The sequence below is a fragment of the Cherax quadricarinatus genome, chromosome 65, assembly GCF_038502225.1.
Source record: "Cherax quadricarinatus isolate ZL_2023a chromosome 65, ASM3850222v1, whole genome shotgun sequence".
Taxonomy (NCBI): Eukaryota; Metazoa; Arthropoda; class Malacostraca; order Decapoda; family Parastacidae; genus Cherax; species Cherax quadricarinatus.
This window is the reverse complement of record NC_091356.1, coordinates 14,456,504-14,478,722: the sequence shown is the minus strand read 5'-3', so window position 1 is coordinate 14,478,722 and position 22,219 is coordinate 14,456,504. Positions and strand designations below refer to the sequence as shown.

Here is a 22,219-nt window from a genome sequence, read left to right as displayed (position 1 = left end):
TGACTTTAGGTGCTTGTCCAGTGCCAGCTTGAAGACTGCCAGGGGTCTGTTGGTAATCCCCCTTATGTATGCTGGGAGGCAGTTGAACAGTCTCGGGCCCCTGACACTTATTGTATGGTCTCTTAACGTGCTAGTGACACCCCTGCTTTTCATTGGGGGGATGTTGCATCGTCTGCCAAGTCTTTTGCTTTCATAGCGAGTGATTTTCGTGTGCAAGTTCGGTACTAGTCCCTCTAGGATTTTCCAGGTGTATATAATCATGTATCTCTCCCTCCTGCGTTCCAGGGAATACAGGTTTAGGAACCTCAATGTGCGGGTTATTTGTGTATAATAATAATGTCTATTTCTACAAGTACATGTACAAGGTATACAGTCTCAGCTGACAATAATATACTACTATATAGAAAGCCGCTTGTTATAAGAACATAAGAACATAAGAACATAAGAAAGGAGGAACACTGCAGCAGGCCTGTTGGCCCATACTAGGCAGGTCCTTTAGAATTCATCCCACTAACAAACATTTGACCAACCCAATTTTCAATGCTACCCAAGAAATAAGCTCTGATGTGCAAGTCCCTCTCAAATCCAACCCTTCCCACTCATGTATTTATCCAACCTAAATTTGAAACTACACAAAGTCCTAGCCTCAATAACCCAACTAGGTAGACTGTTCCACTCATCAACTACCCTATTTCCAAACCAATACTTTCCTATGTCCTTTCTAAATCTAAACTTATCTAATTTAAATCCATTACTGCGGGTTCTCTCTTGGAGAGATATCCTCAAGACCTTGTTAATATCCCCTTTATTAATACCTATCTTCCACTTATACACTTCGATCAGGTCTCCCCTCATTCTTCGTCTAACAAGTGAATGTAACTTAAGAGTCTTCAATCTTTCTTCATAAGGAAGATTTCTAATGCTATGTATTAGTTTAGTCATCCTACGCTGAATGTTTTCTAACGAATTTATGTCCATTCTGTAATATGGAGACCAGAATTGAGCTGCATAATCTAGGTGAGGCCTTACTAATGATGTATAAAGCTGCAGTATGACCTCTGGACTTCTGTTGCTTACACTTCTTGATATAAATCCCAGTAATCTATTTGCCTTATTACGTACGCTTAGGCATTGCTGTCTTGGTTTAAGGTTGCTGCTTACCATAACCCCTAAGTCCTTTTCGCAATCTGTATGGCTAAGTTCTACATTATGCTGAGCATTTAAGGCACATTAGGTCAGTTTTGTCCCAGGATGCGACCCACACCAGTCGACCAACACCCAGGTACCTATTGTACTATTGGGTGAACATGGACAACCGGTGTAAAGAAACACGACCAATGTTTCTACCCTCATCGGGAATTGAACCCGGAGCCTCCCCGTGCGAAGCAAAAAATTTAGCCACAGGGGCAAATATAATTACACATTATGATTACAAATATCTTGCATCATAACCCGTGTAAATAAACTAAGATAATAAAATAGTCAAAGTAACTCATTTACATTGGGGTCTTTCTTGAGTTATCCTGGGGTAAAAAAAACAACAACTACAAACCCTCATGCTGTGGCATAAACTAAGGCACAAGTGGTGCATGGCAAGACAATAATAAAACATTACAATCACTATCATCACACTATTATAATTTTTGTCTTTGTTTTTGGTCTGGCTTGGGGGCACCAGGATCATATTTAATGATATTTAATGCTACCACTATGTGAACTTAAATCTCAAGGAAACTGGACTTCAGGAAGCCCATACCACTGCAAATACCAATATTGTTCACAGGTTTATGTATAACAATCACTGTGAAAGATTACAAACAAGGGAAAAAAGGTGCGACTGGCTTATAGATTCATGCGGTGGAGGCAGTATCCTGGCCCTCGCACTAACTCTCTTCTTATTCCACCATAACTACTTACCTACCATATTTTTACCCAAAAGTCTGTTCCTGGGCACTTTAAGCACCACAAACGACCACTTACCTCCATATTTAAGTAGTAACGCTAGCGTTGATTTGAAAAATAAAGCGAAGCTCACACGCTGCGCGGCCTTTTCCTCACCATGTACACATGTAGCCAAGCTGCTATGTAAAGCCAGTGCTTATTGGTAGCCGTAGAGACGCGCTGTTTGATTGGCCAATCACAGCGTCGAATTCTAGATTCGTTATTCTTACAGACATATAAAATTTGATACCCAGAAAATATGTATTGAACAAATAATGCCTTATAAAACTCAGAAGACGCCGCATAAAAACACAATTTAAAATAACAAATAAAAGTGTGGTATATATCTGCGAGAGTATATTCTAGAAGGAAAAAGAAAAACGTTATAAATAAGCTAGAAATCGATTTCTTGAAATACTACGCCATTTTAATTTTCAGTTTTAATAAAAAGAACAAGTTTTTATTTATAGGAAAAAATCTACTTATATTTTGCATGAATAAAGACTTTTAGCCCGCTGCGATAATTTCGGAAATCGATTTACGAGAATATCAAACTACTTAAAAATATTTTAATTTTACTATTATTTATTTTTCTTATTTATTAATAAATATTACATACACGTTGTGTAACTAATAAATGATCGAGTGTGAGGAAATATAAGATAATGTCTTGTTAAGACCTACGCACACCATTTTTGGCAAAACATTTTTTTATTAAAAAATAAGTCACTTTGACTTCCTGGGGTTATCATAGGTATGCAAATTTATGTAAATGTATTTATGTGTACCTGTACCTGAATCAAACACGCAAATAACCCGCACATAAAAGAGAGACGACGACGTTTCGGTCCGCCTTGGACCATTTACAAAGTCAGTGTGAAGATTGAGACACTTATGCAGCATATGGGAATCTACAAGATTCCCATATGCTGCAAGATTGATGGACTGAACACATCGACTCCAGGTTGAGGGACTGATTACCTCATTCTCCTCCTCTCCTTACGCCTTCCTCTTTGTATTGGACTGATGAAGCCACTGTGTGGCGAAACGTTTCCTGAATAAAGATTCCCATATGCTGCATAAGTGTCTCAATCTTCAACTTGTCGGTTTTTCAAACCATTCATCACAAGTCAGTGTGACTTTGTAAATGGTCCAAGTCGGACCGAAACGTCGTCGTAAGCTCCTCTCTTTTATGTGCGGGCGACCTGTACTTTGAGTGCTGACCTGTACTTAACTCTGTGAAGAAGTGTCTTGTTTGCTCCCGTGGACTGAACCAAGATGCCCTCCATCGAGCAACTTTACCAGCAACTTAAGGAAGAATTGAAGGCAGCGAAGATGGAGATACGGCGATTGACCGAGGAAAACAAGAGAATTCGTAGTAGTCCTCCTGTTTCGAGTCCTCAGGTCAAGAAGGGATCGTGGTCAGTGGCTGGACAGCAGGGGACGACGAAGTTGACGATCAAGAAGACGAATGGAAAGCCAGAAACGATGAAGAAGAAAGAGACTGCTGTGGAAACTCCCGTGGAAACCTCCAACGCATTCTCGGTGCTACCCGACGAATGTGAGTCTACTACTGGGATCGTCACGACGAACGACAAGGAAGGTAAGAATATTGTTGTTGTTGGGGATAGCCAGGTTAGATACATGGATAGGGCATTCTGCTTGAAGGACAGGAGTAGGAGACAAAGGGTATGCTTTCCTGGGGCTGGGATGGAGGACATTGTTAGCCGGCTTGACAACATCATGAACGGTAATGGGATCAATCCTATTATTTGCCTCAGTGCTGGAGGCAATGATGTAGGCAAGCGTAGAAGTGAGGATTTAGTTAGAAAGTTCAGGACAGCTATAGACATGATTAGGAAGAAGGGGGGGCGCCCTGTTATATGTGGCATTTTGCCAAGAAGAGGTGTTGGTAATGAATGGTTGTCCAGAGCAATTGGTATCAATTGTTGGCTGGATAAACACTGTAAGGATAATGCAGTACCATTCATTGACAACTGGGACAACTTCTATGGCCGAAATGACATGTATGCCAGGGATGGGGTTCACTTATCCAGGGCAGGTGTGGGTTTTCTTGCTAACTCAGTTGAGGGGGTTGTTAGGACTTTAAACTAGGATTAGTTAGAGGTATGGGTTTAGAAATGATTAATAATGAGTATGGATATATTGACTTATGCTCTGATATTAAGAATCTTAATAGTAACTGTCATGGAGTAACTCTGGGTAATGATAATTTCAGAAATTGTGTAAAAACAAAGATGAATAGGAAAAATGTGCAGAAGAAAAAACATATGATGGTATTTTATGCCAACAGTCGAAGTGCAAGAAATAAAATTAATGAACTACGTTTGGTGGCATGTGCTGGGAACTTTGATATCATTGCATTAACTGAAACGTGGTATGATTTAAAGAGTCGGGATATGACTGCTGAGTGTAATATTCAGGGATTTAAGTTATTCAATGTGGATAGATGTAATGGGAAGGGGGGAGGAGTTGCATTGTATGTTCGAGAAAATATTAATTGTTGCATAAAAAAAGGTATAAAAATAGATGGAGCAGTAACAGAGTCTGTTTGGGTAGAGTTCGTGGAGGGTCAAGAAAAACTAATTCTAGGTGTAATATACCGACCTCCAGGCTTGGATCACGATAGAGGGAGACTTCTTTGGGACGAAATTGTTAGGGCTTCTGGACACAGTAACGTAGTCATAGTAGGGGATTTTAACTTTAGCCAAATTGACTGGAATTCTTTGACAGGTAATCTAGAGTCCAGTGACTTCATGGAAACAGTTCAGGACTGTTTTCTGAAACAGAGTGTAACTGAACCTACCAGGGGTAATAATTTGCTAGACCTAGTCTTGTCAAATAAGGAAACACTCGTGAATAATCTGGAGATCACTGAAGAGCTTGGCGCAAGTGACCACAAATCCATCACCTTTAGCATTAATTGGGAATGCAAGAATAATGATAATACAGTAAAAATCCCCGATTTTCGTTCTGCCGATTATAATGGACTTAGGGAACATCTGTCTAATCTTGATTGGGGTTATCTAGCTAATGATTTTATTGACGATAATCATACTTATGAATATGAAGGGATCTGCTTTTATGATTGTTTTCTTAATAATGTACACAGTGCCCAGAGTATATACATTCCCCAGAGAGAAATTAGGTCTAATAATAACGATCCCAAATGGGTTAACAGGAGGTTAAAGCATCTATTAGGGGAGAAAAGGGGAATTTATAGGCGCATCAGAAGAGGAGAGGTTAACCTTACTGACCAATATGTTCAGCTTAAAAGAGAAGTAAAAAAGGCGATTAGAAAGGCTAAACGTGACTATGAAATTAGAGTCGCTAATGAATCAAAGACTAATCCAAAGGGGTTCTTTCAAGTGTATAGGACGAAGGTGAAGGAAAAAGTAGGACCTCTGAAATCTGGGAATGGACAGCTGACAGATAATGAACTGGAAATGTGTTCCTTATTTAATGACTATTTTTTGTCGGTTTTTACACAGGAAGATGTAAATGAGATTCCAGTAATTAACAATTATTTAGTTCCTGATGAATTTAAGTTAACTAATATTACTGTCACGAGGGACATGGTTATTAAACAGATAGACAAACTGAAACAAAATAAGTCCCCGGGACCCGATGAGTTGTTTTCAAGGGTACTTAAGGAATGCAAGATGGAGCTTAGTCAGCCATTAACGAGTGTATTCAATGCGTCCATCCTTACCAGTGTTGTGCCAGAGATGTGGAAGATGGCTAATGTGGTTCCTATATTCAAATCAGGGGATAAGTCCACTCCTTCAAATTACCGTCCAATAAGCCTGACATCTATAGTGGGCAAGTTATTAGAATCAATTATAGCTGACATTATCAGAAGTCACCTTGAAGAGCATAACTTGATAAATGAATCTCAGCATGGATTCACGAGAGGTCGTTCCTGCCTGACAAACTTACTGACGTTCTTCAATAGAACATTTGAGGCAGTTGACAGTGATAAGGAATATGATATTGTTTATTTGGATTTTAGTAAAGCCTTCGACAGAGTACCTCACAAGAGACTCTTAAGAAAAGTGGCAGCTCATGGTATAGGAGGTAAAGTTCTAGCATGGATTGAGGCATGGCTTACCAATAGAAAGCAGAGAGTTACCATTAATGGAGTGAAATCTGAATGGGGATTAGTCACTAGTGGCGTTCCACAAGGATCAGTTTTAGGCCCTCTCTTGTTCATAATTTACATTAATGACCTTGATGAAGGGATTACTAGTGACATGAGTAAGTTTGCTGATGATACAAAGATAGGCCGTATAATTCACTCTGAGGAGGATATCAATGAACTCCAGGACGATTTGAACAAATTAATGTCTTGGTCTGAAAAATGGCAGATGAAGTTTAATGTGGATAAGTGTAAGGTACTTGCCCTTGGTAATGAAAATGACCCTCGAAGCTATAATCTAGGTGAAGTAGAGCTTGGTCATACAGAATGTGAAAAAGACTTGGGAGTCATGGTAAGTAGAAATCTAAAGCCAAGACAGCAGTGCCTCAGTGTGCGCAACAAGGCCAACAGATTACTTGGATTTATCTCAAGAAGTATAAGTAACAGAAGTCCAAAAGTTATTTTACAGCTCTATACATCACTAGTGAGGCCTCATTTAGATTATGCTGCTCAGTTTTGGTCCCCTTACTACAGGATGGACATAGACTCATTAGAGAACATACAGAGAAGAATGACTAAAATGATTTACTGTGTAAGGAACCTCCCGTATGAAGATAGACTTAAAGCCTTAAATCTCCACTCTCTGGAGAGGCGTAGAATGAGGGGAGATATCATTGAAGTGTATAAGTGGATGACGGGCATAAACAAGGGAGACATTAATAAAGTACTGAGGGTGTCGAACCAGGTAAGAACCAGGAATAATGGATTTAAGTTGGATAAATTTAGATTTAGAAAGGACATAGGTAAGTACTGGTTTTCTAACAGAGTTGTAGATGCGTGGAACAGTCTTCCCAGTGGGGTGATAGAGGCTAGGACCTTGGGTAGCTTTAAGAAGAGACTGGACAAATATATGAGTGGGAGGGGCTGGGTTTGATTGGTGTTGGGGGGTGCGGGAGTTGTTTCTTCAGTATGGGAGTAGCTTTAGGTAGAGATCGTTTTGATAAGGACCTGCCTCGTATGGGCCAGTAGGCCTTCACGACGAACGACAAGGAAGGTAAGAATATTGTTGTTGTTGGGGATAGCCAGGTTAGATACATGGATAGGGCATTCTGCTTGAAGGACAGGAGTAGGAGACAAAGGGTATGCTTTCCTGGGGCTGGGATGGAGGACATTGTTAGCCGGCTTGACAACATCATGAACGGTAATGGGATCAATCCTATTATTTGCCTCAGTGCTGGAGGCAATGATGTAGGCAAGCGTAGAAGTGAGGATTTAGTTAGAAAGTTCAGGACAGCTATAGACATGATTAGGAAGAAGGGGGGGCGCCCTGTTATATGTGGCATTTTGCCAAGAAGAGGTGTTGGTAATGAATGGTTGTCCAGAGCAATTGGTATTAATTGTTGGCTGGATAAGCACTGTAAGGATAATGCAGTACCATTCATTGACAACTGGGACAACTTCTATGGCCGAAATGACATGTATGCCAGGGATGGGGTTCACTTATCCAGGGCAGGTGTGGGTTTTCTTGCTAACTCAGTTGAGGGGGTTGTTAGGACTTTAAACTAGGATTAGTTAGAGGTATGGGTTTAGAAATGATTAATAATGAGTATGGATATATTGACTTATGCTCTGATATTAAGAATCTTAATAGTAACTGTCATGGAGTAACTCTGGGTAATGATAATTTCAGAAATTGTGTAAAAACAAAGATGAATAGGAAAAATGTGCAGAAGAAAAAACATATGATGGTATTTTATGCTAACAGTAGAAGTGCAAGAAATAAAATTAATGAACTACGTTTGGTAGCATGTGCTGGGAACTTTGATATCATTGCATTAACTGAAACGTGGTATGATTTAAAGAGTCGGGATATGACTGCTGAGTGTAATATTCAGGGATTTAAGTTATTCAATGTGGATAGATGTAATGGGAAGGGGGGAGGAGTTGCATTGTATGTTCGAGAAAATATTAATTGTTGCATAAAAAAAGGTATAAAAGTAGATGGAGCAGTAACAGAGTCTGTTTGGGTAGAGTTCGTGGAGGGTCAAGAAAAACTAATTCTAGGTGTAATATACCGACCTCCAGGCTTGGATCACGATAGAGGGAGACTTCTTTGGGACGAAATTGTTAGGGCTTCTGGACACAGTAACGTAGTCATAGTAGGGGATTTTAACTTTAGCCAAATTGACTGGAATTCTTTGACAGGTAATCTAGAGTCCAGTGACTTCATGGAAACAGTTCAGGACTGTTTTCTGAAACAGAGTGTAACTGAACCTACCAGGGGTAATAATTTGCTAGACCTAGTCTTGTCAAATAAGGAAACACTAGTGAATAATCTGGAGATCACTGAAGAGCTTGGCGCAAGTGATCACAAATCCATCACCTTTAGCATTAATTGGGAATGCAAGAATAATGATAATACAGTAAAAATCCCCGATTTTCGTTCTGCCGATTATAATGGACTTAGGGAACATCTGTCTAATCTTGATTGGGGTTATCTAGCTAATGATTTTATTGACGATAATCATACTTATGAATATGAAGGGATCTGCTTTTATGATTGTTTTCTTAATAATGTACACAGTGCCCAGAGTATATACATTCCCCAGAGAGAAATTAGGTCTAATAATAACGATCCCAAATGGGTTAACAGGAGGTTAAAGCATCTATTAGGGGAGAAAAGGGGAATTTATAGGCGCATCAGAAGAGGAGAGGTTAACCTTACTGACCAATATGTTCAGCTTAAAAGAGAAGTAAAAAAGGCGATTAGAAAGGCTAAACGTGACTATGAAATTAGAGTCGCTAATGAATCAAAGACTAATCCAAAGGGTTTCTTTCAAGTGTATAGGACGAAGGTGAAGGAAAAAGTAGGACCTCTGAAATCTGGGAATGGACAGCTGACGGATAATGAACTGGAAATGTGTTCCTTATTTAATGACTATTTTTTGTCAGTTTTTACACAGGAAGATGTAAATGAGATTCCAGTAATTAACAATTATTTAGTTCCTGATGAATTTAAGTTAACTAATATTACTGTCACGAGGGACATGGTTATTAAACAGATAGACAAACTGAAACAAAATAAGTCCCCGGGACCCGATGAGTTGTTTTCAAGGGTACTTAAGGAATGCAAGATGGAGCTTAGTCAGCCATTAACGAGTGTATTCAATGCGTCCATCCTTACCAGTGTTGTGCCAGAGATGTGGAAGATGGCTAATGTGGTTCCTATATTCAAATCAGGGGATAAGTCCACTCCTTCAAATTACCGTCCAATAAGCCTGACATCTATAGTGGGCAAGTTATTAGAATCAATTATAGCTGACATTATCAGAAGTCACCTTGAAGAGCATAACTTGATAAATGAATCTCAGCATGGATTCACGAGAGGTCGTTCCTGCCTGACAAACTTACTGACGTTCTTCAATAGAACATTTGAGGCAGTTGACAGTGATAAGGAATATGATATTGTTACCAGGAATAATGGATTTAAGTTGGATAAATTTAGATTTAGAAAGGACATAGGTAAGTACTGGTTTTCTAACAGAGTTGTAGATGCGTGGAACAGTCTTCCCAGTGGGGTGATAGAGGCTAGGACCTTAGGTAGCTTTAAGAAGAGACTGGACAAATATATGAGCGGGAGGGGCTGGGTTTGATTGGTGTTGGGGGGTGCAGGAGTTGTTTCTTGAGTAGCTTTAGGTAGATGTCGTTTTGATAAGGACCTGCCTCGTATGGGCCAGTAGGCCTTCTGCAGTGTTCCTACATTCTTATGTTCTTATGTTCTTATTTGGATTTTAGTAAAGCCTTCGACAGAGTACCTCACAAGAGACTCTTAAGAAAAGTGGCAGCTCATGGTATAGGAGGTAAAGTTCTAGCATGGATTGAGGCATGGCTTACCAATAGAAAGCAGAGAGTTACCATTAATGGAGTGAAATCTGATTGGGGATTAGTCACTAGTGGCGTTCCACAAGGATCAGTTTTAGGCCCTCTCTTGTTCATAATTTACATTAATGACCTTGATGAAGGGATTACTAGTGACATGAGTAAGTTTGCTGATGATACAAAGATAGGCCGTATAATTCACTCTGAGGAGGATATCAATGAACTCCAGGACGATTTGAACAAATTAATGTCTTGGTCTGAGAAATGGCAGATGAAGTTTAATGTGGATAAGTGTAAGGTACTTGCCCTTGGTAATGAAAATAACCCTCGTAGCTATAATCTAGGTGAAGTAGAGCTTGGTCATACAGAATGTGAAAAGGACTTGGGAGTCATGGTAAGCAGAAATCTAAAGCCAAGACAGCAGTGCCTCAGTGTGCGCAACAAGGCCAACAGATTACTTGGATTTATCTCAAGAAGTATAAGTAACAGAAGTCCAAAAGTTATTTTACAGCTCTATACATCACTAGTGAGGCCTCATTTAGATTATGCTGCCCAGTTTTGGTCCCCTTACTACAGGATGGACATAGACTCATTAGAGAACATACAGAGAAGAATGACTAAAATGATTTACTGTGTAAGGAACCTCCCGTATGAAGATAGACTTAAAGCCTTAAATCTCCACTCTCTGGAGAGGCGTAGAATGAGGGGAGATATCATTGAAGTGTATAAGTGGATGACGGGCATAAACAAGGGAGACATTAATAAAGTACTGAGGGTGTCGAACCAGGTAAGAACAAGGAATAATGGATTTAAGTTGGATAAATTTAGATTTAGAAAGGACATAGGTAAGTACTGGTTTTCTAACAGAGTTGTAGATGCGTGGAACAGTCTTCCCAGTGGGGTGATAGAGGCTAGGACCTTGGGTAGCTTTAAGAAGAGACTGGACAAATATATGAGTGGGAGGGGCTGGGTTTGATTGGTGTTGGGGGTGCGGGAGTTGTTTCTTGAGTAGCTTTAGGTAGATGTCGTTTTGATAAGGACCTGCCTCGTATGGGCCAGTAGGCCTTCTGCAGTGTTCCTACATTCTTATGTTCTTATGTTCTTATGTTATGTTCTTATGTTCTGAATGTAAATTTCTCCAACTTGAAACAGTTACGGCTTGATAAAGCTTTGTAACTAGTTCAGCTATCATAAGAACATAAGAACATAAGAACGAAGGAACACTGCAGAAGGCCTACTGGCCCATGCGAGGCAGGTCCAAGTCTCCTACCGGCTTAAGCCAATGCACCCCACCTAGTCAGGTCAGGTCACATTGACTTAAGGGAGGAACACGGCAACCTACCTGTTAACACAAGCTATCAGGTCTAACTCACACCCACCCACATCTATTTTTAAAGCTACACAACGTTCTGGCCTCTATAACGGTTGTGATGAATGGTTTGAAAAACCGACAAGTTGAAGATTGAGACACTTATGCAGCATATGGGAATCTTTATTCAGGAAACGTTTCGCCACACAGTGGCTTCATCAGTCCAATACAAAGAGGAAGGCGTAAGGAGAGGAGGAGAATGAGGTAATCAGTCCCTCAACCTGGAGTCGATGTGTTCAACACTTGTTCAACCTTTGAACGAAGACCTACTTCGACTAGTGGATGGTACCACTATGACCCCGCCTCCATCTGCTTCACGTCACCTCACTACAGTATATAAGCCACGTCTACGGCCCTATGCTGTACATTCTACAAGATTGATGGACTGAACACATCGACTCCAGGTTGAGGGACTGATTACCTCATTCTCCTCCTCTCCTTACGCCTTCCTCTTTGTATTGGACTGATGAAGCCACTGTGTGGCGAAACGTTTCCTGAATAAAGATTCCCATATGCTGCATAAGTGTCTCAATCTTCAACTCTATAACGGTACTTGGGAGTTTGTTCCACTCATCCACAACTCTATTACCAAACCAGTACTTTCCTATATCCTTCCTGAATCTGAATTTTTCCAACTTAAAACCATTGCTGCGAGTCCTGTCTAGGCTAGATATTTTCAGCACACTATTTACATCCCCTTTATTTATTCCTGTCTTCCATTTATACACCTCAATCATATCCCCCCTAATTCTACGTCTTTCTAGAGAGTGCAGTTTCAGGGCCCTTAGTCTATCCTCATAGGGAAGGTTTCTGATACATGGGATCATCTTTGTCATCCTCCTTTGTACATTTTCCAGAGAATTTATATCCATTCTGTAATACGGTGACCAAAACTGTGCAGCATAATCTAAATGAGGCCTAACCAAGGATGTATAGAGTTGAAGAACAACCTGAGGACTCCTAATATTTATGCTTCTTGATATGAAGCCAAGGATTCTATTAGCTTTATTGCGAACACTTATGCACTGTTGTCTTGGTTTCAGATTACTGCTAACCAGAACTCCTAAATCTTTTTCGCAATCCGTAATATTAAGATCTACATTATTTAGTTTATATGTGGCATGGTTATTGTCCTGTCCAACATTTAGAACTTTGCATTTGTCTATATTAAACTGCATCTGCCACTTCTCCGACCACTGCATCAGTCTTGTGTGCTCGAATGTCCTCGTCAGAATGAATTCGACGGCCTATTTTGGTGTCATCGGCAAACTTGCCGATGTCGCTCTTTATGCCCTCATCTATGTCGTAGTAGGTTGGTAGACAGCAACCACCCAGGGAAGTACTACCGTCCTGCCAGATGACTGTGAAACAAAAACCTGTAACTGTTTTGCATGATGGTAGGATTGCTGGTTTTCTTTTTCTGTCTCATAAACACGCTAAGATAACAGGGATATCTTGCTACTCCTACTTACACTTTGGTCACACTTCACAGACACGCACATGCATATATATATATACATACATCTAGGTTTTTCTCCTTTTTCTAAATAGCTCTTGTTCTTTTTTTATTTCTTCTATTGTCCATGGGGAAGTGGAAAAGAATCTTTCCTCCGTAAGCCATGCGTGTCGTATGAGGCGACTAAAATGCCGGGAGCAATGGGCTAGTAACCCCTTCTCCTGTATACAATTACTAAAAAAGAGAAGAAGAAAAATTTTATAAAACTGGGTTGCTTAAATGTGCGTGGATGTAGTGCGGATGACAAGAAACAGATGATTGCTGATGTTATGAATGAAAAGAAGTTGGATGTCCTGGCCCTAAGCGAAACAAAGCTGAAGGGGGTAGGAGAGTTTCCGTGGGGGGAAATAAATGGGATTAAATCTGGAGTATCTGAGAGAGTTAGAGCAAAGGAAGGGGTAGCAGTAATGTTAAATGATCAGTTATGGAAGGAGAAAAGAGAATATGAATGTGTAAATTCAAGAATTATGTGGATTAAAGTAAAGGTTGGATGCGAGAAGTGGGTCATAATAAGCGTGTATGCACCTGGAGAAGAGAGGAATGCAGAGGAGAGAGAGAGATTTTGGGAGATGTTAAGTGAATGTATAGGAGCCTTTGAACCAAGTGAGAGAGTAATTGTGGTAGGGGACTTGAATGCTAAAGTAGGAGAAACTTTTAGAGAGGGTGTGGTAGGTAAGTTTGGGGTGCCAGGTGTAAATGATAATGGGAGCCCTTTGATTGAACTTTGTATAGAAAGGGGTTTAGTTATAGGTAATACATATTTTAAGAAAAAGAGGATAAATAAGTATACAAGATATGATGTAGGGCGAAATGACAGTAGTTTGTTGGATTATGTATTGGTAGATAAAAGACTGTTGAGTAGACTTCAGGATGTACATGTTTATAGAGGGGCCACAGATATATCAGATCACTTTCTAGTTGTAGCTACACTGAGAGTAAAAGGTAGATGGGATACAAGGAGAATAGAAGCATCAGGGAAGAGAGAGGTGAAGGTTTATAAACTAAAAGAGGAGGCAGTTAGGGTAAGATATAAACAGCTATTGGAGGATAGATGGGCTAATGAGAGCATAGGCAATGGGGTCGAAGAGGTATGGGGTAGGTTTAAAAATGTAGTGTTAGAGTGTTCAGCAGAAGTTTGTGGTTACAGGAAAGTGGGTGCAGGAGGGAAGAGGAGCGATTGGTGGAATGATGATGTAAAGAGAGTAGTAAGGGAGAAAAAGTTAGCATATGAGAAGTTTTTACAAAGTAGAAGTGATGCAAGGAGGGAAGAGTATATGGAGAAAAAGAGAGAAGTTAAGAGAGTGGTGAAGCAATGTAAAAAGAGAGCAAATGAGAGAGTGGGTGAGATGTTATCAACAAATTTTGTTGAAAATAAGAAAAAGTTTTGGAGTGAGATTAACAAGTTAAGAAAGCCTAGAGAACAAATGGATTTGTCAGTTAAAAATAGGAGAGGAGAGTTATTAAATGGAGAGTTAGAGGTATTGGGAAGATGGAGGGAATATTTTGAGGAATTGTTAAATGTTGATGAAGATAGGGAAGCTGTGATTTCGTGTATAGGGCAAGGAGGAATAACATCTTGTAGGAGTGAGGAAGAGCCAGTTGTGAGTGTGGGGGAAGTTCGTGAGGCAGTAGGTAAAATGAAAGGGGGTAAGGCAGCCGGGATTGATGGGATAAAGATAGAAATGTTAAAAGCAGGTGGGGATATAGTTTTGGAGTGGTTGGTGCAGTTATTTAATAAATGTATGGAAGAGGGTAAGGTACCTAGGGATTGGCAGAGAGCATGCATAGTTCCTTTGTATAAAGGCAAAGGGGACAAAAGAGAGTGCAAAAATTATAGGGGGATAAGTCTGTTGAGTGTACCTGGTAAAGTGTATGGTAGAGTTATAATTGAAAGAATTAAGAGTAAGACGGAGAATAGGATAGCAGATGAACAAGGAGGCTTTAGGAAAGGTAGGGGGTGTGTGGACCAGGTGTTTACAGTGAAACATATAAGTGAACAGTATTTAGATAAGGCTAAAGAGGTCTTTGTGGCATTTATGGATTTGGAAAAGGCGTATGACAGGGTGGATAGGGGGGCAATGTGGCAGATGTTGCAAGTGTATGGTGTAGGAGGTAGGTTACTGAAAGCAGTGAAGAGTTTTTACGAGGATAGTGAGGCTCAAGTTAGAGTATGTAGGAAAGAGGGAAATTTTTTCCCAGTAAAAGTAGGCCTTAGACAAGGATGTGTGATGTCACCGTGGTTGTTTAATATATTTATAGATGGGGTTGTAAGAGAAGTAAATGCGAGGGTCTTGGCAAGAGGCGTGGAGTTAAAAGATAAAGAATCACACACAAAGTGGGAGTTGTCACAGCTGCTCTTTGCTGATGACACTGTGCTCTTGGGAGATTCTGAAGAGAAGTTGCAGAGATTGGTGGATGAATTTGGTAGGGTGTGCAAAAGAAGAAAATTAAAGGTGAATACAGGAAAGAGTAAGGTTATGAGGATAACAAAAAGATTAGGTGATGAAAGATTGAATATCAGATTGGAGGGAGAGAGTATGGAGGAGGTGAACGTATTCAGATATTTGGGAGTGGACGTGTCAGGGGATGGGTCTATGAAAGATGAGGTGAATCATAGAATTGATGAGGGAAAAAGAGTGAGTGGTGCACTTAGGAGTCTGTGGAGACAAAGAACTTTGTCCTTGGAGGCAAAGAGGGGAATGTATGAGAGTATAGTTTTACCAACGCTCTTATATGGGTGTGAAGCGTGGGTGATGAATGTTGCAGCGAGGAGAAGGCTGGAGGCAGTGGAGATGTCGTGTCTGAGGGCAATGTGTGGTGTGAATATAATGCAGAGAATTCGTAGTTTGGAAGTTAGGAGGAGGTGCGGGATTACCAAAACTGTTGTCCAGAGGGCTGAGGAAGGGTTGTTGAGGTGGTTCGGACATGTAGAGAGAATGGAGCGAAACAGAATGACTTCAAGAGTGTATCAGTCTGTAGTGGAAGGAAGGCGGGGTAGGGGTCGGCCTAGGAAGGGTTGGAGGGAGGGGGTAAAGGAGGTTTTGTGTGCGAGGGGCTTCGACTTCCAGCAGGCATGCGTGAGCGTGTTTGATAGGAGTGAATGGAGACAAATGGTTTTTAATACTTGACGTGCTGTTGGAGTGTGAGCAAAGTAACATTTATGAAGGGATTCAGGGAAACCGGCAGGCCGGACTTGAGTCCTGGAGATGGGAAGTACAGTGCCTGCACTCTGAAGGAGGGGTGTTAATGTTGCAGTTTAAAAACTGTAGTGTAAAGCACCCTTCTGGCAAGACAGTGATGGAGTGAATGATGGTGAAAGTTTTTCTTTTTCGGGCCACCCTGCCTTGGTGGGAATCGGCCAGTGTGATAATAAAAAAAAAAAAAAAAAATAAAACTATGTCGTTTATGTAGATTGTGAACAGCAGGGGGCCCAACACTGACCCCTGTGGAACACCGCTCGTGCATTGCAGAGTCACTTGTTTGCACAGAACTGCTTAATGCCTCAAATGACGTAGTGGAAGTTTTAGCAGTAAAGGTCGAGAACCAAAACCTAGTCATTGTGGTAGTCTACAAGCCTCCGGATGCAACTTCCCAGCAATTCCAGGAACAGCTGTTAAAAATTGACCACTGTCTGGAAAATCTTCCAGCTCCTGCACCCAACATCTTGCTCCTGGGGGATTTCAACTTAAGGCACCTAAAATGGAGGAATATAGCAAATAATATTGTTGCAGTAATAACACCAGGAGGCAGCTCTGATGAAAACTCACACTCACACGAGCTTTTAAATCTCTGCACAAAATTCAATTTAAACCAGCAAATAATAGAGCCTACTAGACTGGAGAATACACTAGACCTCATATTCACTAACAATGATGATCTGATAAGAAATGTCACCATATCAAAAACAATATACTCAGATCACAACATAATTGAGGTTCAGACATGTATGCGTGGAGCCCCAGACCGACAAAATGAGACTAGTCACGAGGGAGCATTCACCAAATTCAACTTCAATAACAAAAACATAAAGTGGGACCAAGTAAACCAAGTCCTAACCGATATAAGCTGGGATGATATACTAAGCAACACAGACCCAAACTTATGCCTAGAACAGATTAACTCGGTGGCACTCGATGTATGCACAAGGCTTATTCCTCTAAGAAAAAGGAGGAGTAGATGTAAAATAGAAAGAGACAGGCGCTCCCTTTACAGGCGACGGAAAAGAATAACAGAGCGGCTAAAAGAGGTCAATATATCTGAAATGCGCAGGGAGACACTGGTCAGAGAAATAGCAAGCATCGAACTTAAGCTAAAAGAATCCTTTAGGAGTCAGGAATCGCGGGAAGAACTAAAAGCCATAAATGAAATCGAAAGAAACCCAAAGTATTTCTTCTCCTATGCCAAATCAAAATCGAGAACAACGTCCAGTATTGGGCCCCTACTTAAACAAGATGGGTCCTACACAGATGACAGCAAGGAAATGAGTGAGCTACTCAAGTCCCAATATGACTCAGTTTTTAGCAAGCCGCTAACCAGACTGAGAGTCGAAGATCAAAATGAATTTTTTATGAGAGAGCCACAAAATTTGATTAACACAAGCCTATCCGATGTTATCCTGACGCCAAATGACTTCGAACAGGCGATAAATGACATGCCCATGCACTCTGCCCCAGGGCCAGACTCATGGAACTCTGTGTTCATCAAGAACTGCAAGAAGCCCCTATCACGAGCCTTTTCCATCCTATGGAGAGGGAGCATGGACACGGGGGTCGTCCCACAGTTACTAAAAACAACAGACATAGCCCCACTCCACAAAGGGGGCAGTAAAGCAACAGCAAAGAACTACAGACCAATAGCACTAACATCCCATATCATAAAAATCTTTGAAAGGGTCCTAAGAAGCAAGATCACCACGCATCTAGAAATCCATCAGTTACACAACCCAGGGCAACATGGGTTTAGAACAGGTCGCTCCTGTCTGTCTCAAGTATTGGACCACTTCGACAAGGTCCTAAATGCACTAGAAGACAAAAAGAATGCAGATGTAATATATACAGACTTTGCAAAAGCCTTCGACAAGTGTGACCATGGCGTAATAGCGCACAAAATGCGTGCTAAAGGAATAACAGGAAAAGTCGGTCGATGGATCTATAATTTCCTCACTAACAGAACACAGAGAGTAGTCGTCAACAGAGTAAAGTCCGAGGCAGCTACGGTGAAAAGCTCTGTACCACAAGGCACAGTACTTGCTCCCATCTTGTTCCTCATCCTTATATCCGACATAGACAAGGATGTCAGCCACAGCACCGTGTCTTCCTTTGCAGATGACACCCGAATCTGCATGACAGTGTCTTCCATTGCAGACACTGCAAAGCTCCAGGCAGACATCAACCAAATCTTTCAGTGGGCTGCAGAAAACAATATGAAGTTCAACGATGAGAAATTTCAATTACTCAGATATGGTAAACATGAGGAAATTAAATCGTCATCAGAGTACAAAACAAATTCTGGCCACAAAATAGAGCGAAACACCAACGTCAAAGACCTGGGAGTGATCATGTCGGAGGATCTCACCTTCAAGGACCATAACATTGTATCAATCGCATCTGCTAGAAAAATGACAGGATGGATAATGAGAACCTTCAAAACTAGGGAGGCCAAGCCCATGATGACACTCTTCAGGTCACTTGTTCTATCTAGGCTGGAATATTGCTGCACACTTACAGCACCTTTCAAGGCAGGTGAAATTGCCGACCTAGAAAATGTACAGAGAACTTTCACGGCGCGCATAACGGAGATAAAACACCTCAATTATTGGGAGCGCTTGAGGTTCCTAAACCTGTATTCCCTGGAACGCAGGAGGGAGAGATACATGATTATATACACCTGGAAAATCCTAGAGGGACTAGTACCGAACTTGCACACGAAAATCACTCATTACGAAAGCAAAAGACTTGGCAGACGATGCACCATCCCCCCAGTGAAAAGCAGGGGTGTCACTAGCACGTTAAGAGACCATACAATAAGTGTCAGGGGCCCGAGACTGTTCAACTGCCTCCCAGCACACATAAGGGGGATTACCAACAGACCCCTGGCAGTCTTCAAGCTGGCACTGGACAAGCACCTAAAGTCAGTTCCGGATCAGCCGGGCTGTAGCTCGTATGTTGGTTTGCGTGCAGCCAGCAGCAACAGCCTGGTTGATCAGGCTCTGATCCACCAGGAGGCCTGGTCTCAGACCGGGCCGCGGGGGCGTTGGCCCCCGGAACTCTCTCCAGGTAAACTCCAGGTAAACTCTGATTTCTCCCCATTTATGCAAACTCTCTGCTGCCTATTTGTCAACCATGCCTCTATCCAGGAAAAAATTTCTCCTCCTATTCCATGTGCTTTAATTTTCCTCAATAGTCTCTGATGTGGGACCCTGTCAAAAGCCTTACTGAAGTCCATATACACAATATCATATTCATTACCATGATCTACCTCCTCAAATACCTTAGTGAAAAAAGTTAATAAATTCGTAAGGCAGGAACGCCCCTTTGTTAAACCATGCTGAGATTCGTTGATTAATTTATGCTTTTCAAGGTGGGGTCCAGCTCCTGGACCCATTATGTACCTCTGTAATCTTTTGACTACCGCCCACAGGATGTATATATTTTGGTAGAATTACCGATATGTAAAGTAAAAGGACACAAGTGCAACTAATGTGACATTTTATTGTGGCAACGTTTCGCTCTCCAGGAGCTTGACAAAGCTCCTGGAGAGCGAAACGTTGCCACAATAAATGTCACATTAGTTGCACTTAGGTCCTTTTACCTAACAGTATATCCTCGTAGTAAAGTTTTCTGATACATGGGATCATGTGTAAGAAAGGTATAAACTACCGACAACATGAAAGTTGAGACATGTGCAACATCTGGATATCTTTATTGTAGACGTTTCACCATCCAGTGGCTTTATCAGTACAGATTCTAGGACATAATTAGAGGACAGTAGAACTATATACAAAAGATGAGGTAATCAGTCCCTCAGCCTTGGAGTTAATGTTGACAGCATCGTGGCGGACGAGAATCTCCTCTCACATGGGATCATCTTTGTCATCCTCCTGTGTACGTTTTCCACCGCATTTATATCTGTTCTTTAATAGAGTGACGAGAAATGTGCAGCATCATCTAAATGAGGCCTAACCAACGATATATAGAGTTGAAGAACAACCTGAGGACTGATAAATTAGACACATGTGCAACACTTGGGTATCTTTAATGAGGAAAAGTTTGGCCACACAGTGGCTTCATCAGTCCATACAAAGGGGAATGGTGAAGAACAGGAGGAGTTTGAAGTAATGAGTTCCTCAGCCTTAAGTCGATGTAATCAGTCCATCATTCATGAAACGAATACAGCATATGTGCGTAGAAGTGACTTATATACTGTAGGTAGGAGAGGTGCAGCAGTCGTAGGTGGTATCACACTTGACAAATCGAAATGTGTGATACTACCCACGACTGCTTCACCTCACCTGTTTACAGTATATAAGCCACTTCTTCGTACATATGTTGTATTCCTTTCAAGACTGATGGACTGATTACATCGACTCAAGGCCGAAGGGCTGCCTCAAACTCCTCCTGTTCTTCACTATTCTCTGTATGGACTAATGAAGCCACTGTGTGGCGAAACGTTTCCTCACTAAAGATACCCAAGTGTTGCACATGTGTCTAATTTATCAACTTGTCGGTTCTCTGAACCATTTATCTACAAACCTGAGGACTCCTGATATGGAGCCAAGAATTCTATTTGCTTTATTTCGAATGCTTTTGCACTGTTGTCTCTGCTTTAGTTTACTGTTAACCATATTAGGATCTACATTATTTAGTTTATTAGTACCATGGTTATTTACCTTTCCAACGCTTAGAACTTTGCATTTGTCTATGTTAAACTGCATCTGCCACTTCACCGGCCACTGCACCAGTCTATTTAGATCTTCCTGCAGCACTAGATCTAGCGTCCTCGTCAGAATGAATTCGACGGCCTATTTTGGCGTCATCGGCAAAGTTGCTTATGTCGCTATTTATTCCCTCATCTATGTCGTTTATGTAAATTATGAACAACAAAGAGCCCAACACTGACCCCTGTGGAACACCGCTTGTGGTCTTCCCCCACTCTGATTTCTCCCCGTTTATGCAAACTCTCTGTTGCCTATTTGTCAGCCATGCCTCTATCAAGGAAAAAAAATTCTCTTATTCCGTGTGCCTCGACTTTCCTCAATAATCTCCGATGCGGGACTCTGTGTAAAAGCCTTACACTGTATCATATCCATTACTATGATCTACTTCCTCAAATGCCTTACTGAAAAAAGTTAGTAAATTCGTAAGACAGGAACGCCCCTTTGTAAAACCATACTGAAATTTGTTAATCAATTTATGTCTCTCAAGGTGGCTACGAATACTCTCATACACCATCATACAGGATGGTTATACTCTCACACACCATCATACAGGATGGTTATACTCTCATACACCATCATACAGGATGGTTATACTCTCATACGCCATCATACAGGATGGTTATACTCTCATACACCATCATACAGGATGGTTATACTCTCATACACCATCATACAGGATGGTTATACTCTCATACACCATCACACAGGATGGTTATACTCTCATACACCATCACACAGGATGGTTATACTCTCATACACCATCTTACAGGATGGTCTTCCCATCATACATAACATACAGAGAAGTTGGTGCAGTCTATGAGAAATCGAGGCTGGGTTGGCAACACAGTCGGCTCACACACTTGAGATGCCATACCTGGAGATACCTGGAGAGGGTTTCGGGGGTCAACGCCCCCGCGACCCGGTCTGTGACCAGGCCTCATGGTGAATCAGGGCCTGATCAACCAGGTTGTTGCTGTTGGCCGCATGCAACCCGACGTGCGAACCACAGCCCGGCTGATCAAGTACTGACTTTAGGTGCCTGTCCAGCGCCTTCATGAAGACAGCCAGGGGTCTATTGGTAATCCCTCTTATGTAAGCTGGAAGGCAACTGAACAGTCTCGGGCCTCTGACACTTATAGTGTTGTCTCTTATCGTGCTAGTGGCTCCCCTGCTTTTCATTGGGGGGATGTTGCATCGTCTGCCGAGTCTTTTGCTTTCATAGGGAGTGATTTTCGTGTACAAGTTTGATACTAATCCCTCTAGGATTTTCCAGGTGTATATAATCATGTATCTCTCCCGCCTGTGTTCCGGGGAGTACAGGTTCAGGAGCTTTAATCGTTCCCAGTAATTGAGGTGTTTTATCTCCTAACCAGCCTGATAAGAAGGGCAAAAAAATTGTATTATGAGAACAGATTATCC

The 22,219-nt window shown here is 41.3% G+C and overlaps 1 protein-coding gene across 8 annotated transcripts in view; it reads right to left on the bottom strand.

The window, feature by feature from the left end:
* The window catches only part of LOC128700550 (transformer-2 protein homolog alpha), a 153,504-nt gene that overhangs the window by 128,354 nt on the left and 2,931 nt on the right, over nt 1-22,219 (bottom strand). Inside the window, exon 1 of one of the 8 annotated variants that reach the window (XM_053793821.2) lies at nt 1,981-2,139. The exons of the other annotated variants lie outside the window; for them this stretch is intronic. Within the exon in view, the coding sequence (XP_053649796.1) occupies nt 1,981-1,986 (6 nt within the window). The 5' untranslated portion in view covers nt 1,987-2,139. Of the gene's footprint in view, nt 1-1,980; nt 2,140-22,219 lie in introns of those variants that run through there. 8 annotated transcript variants of the gene reach the window in all.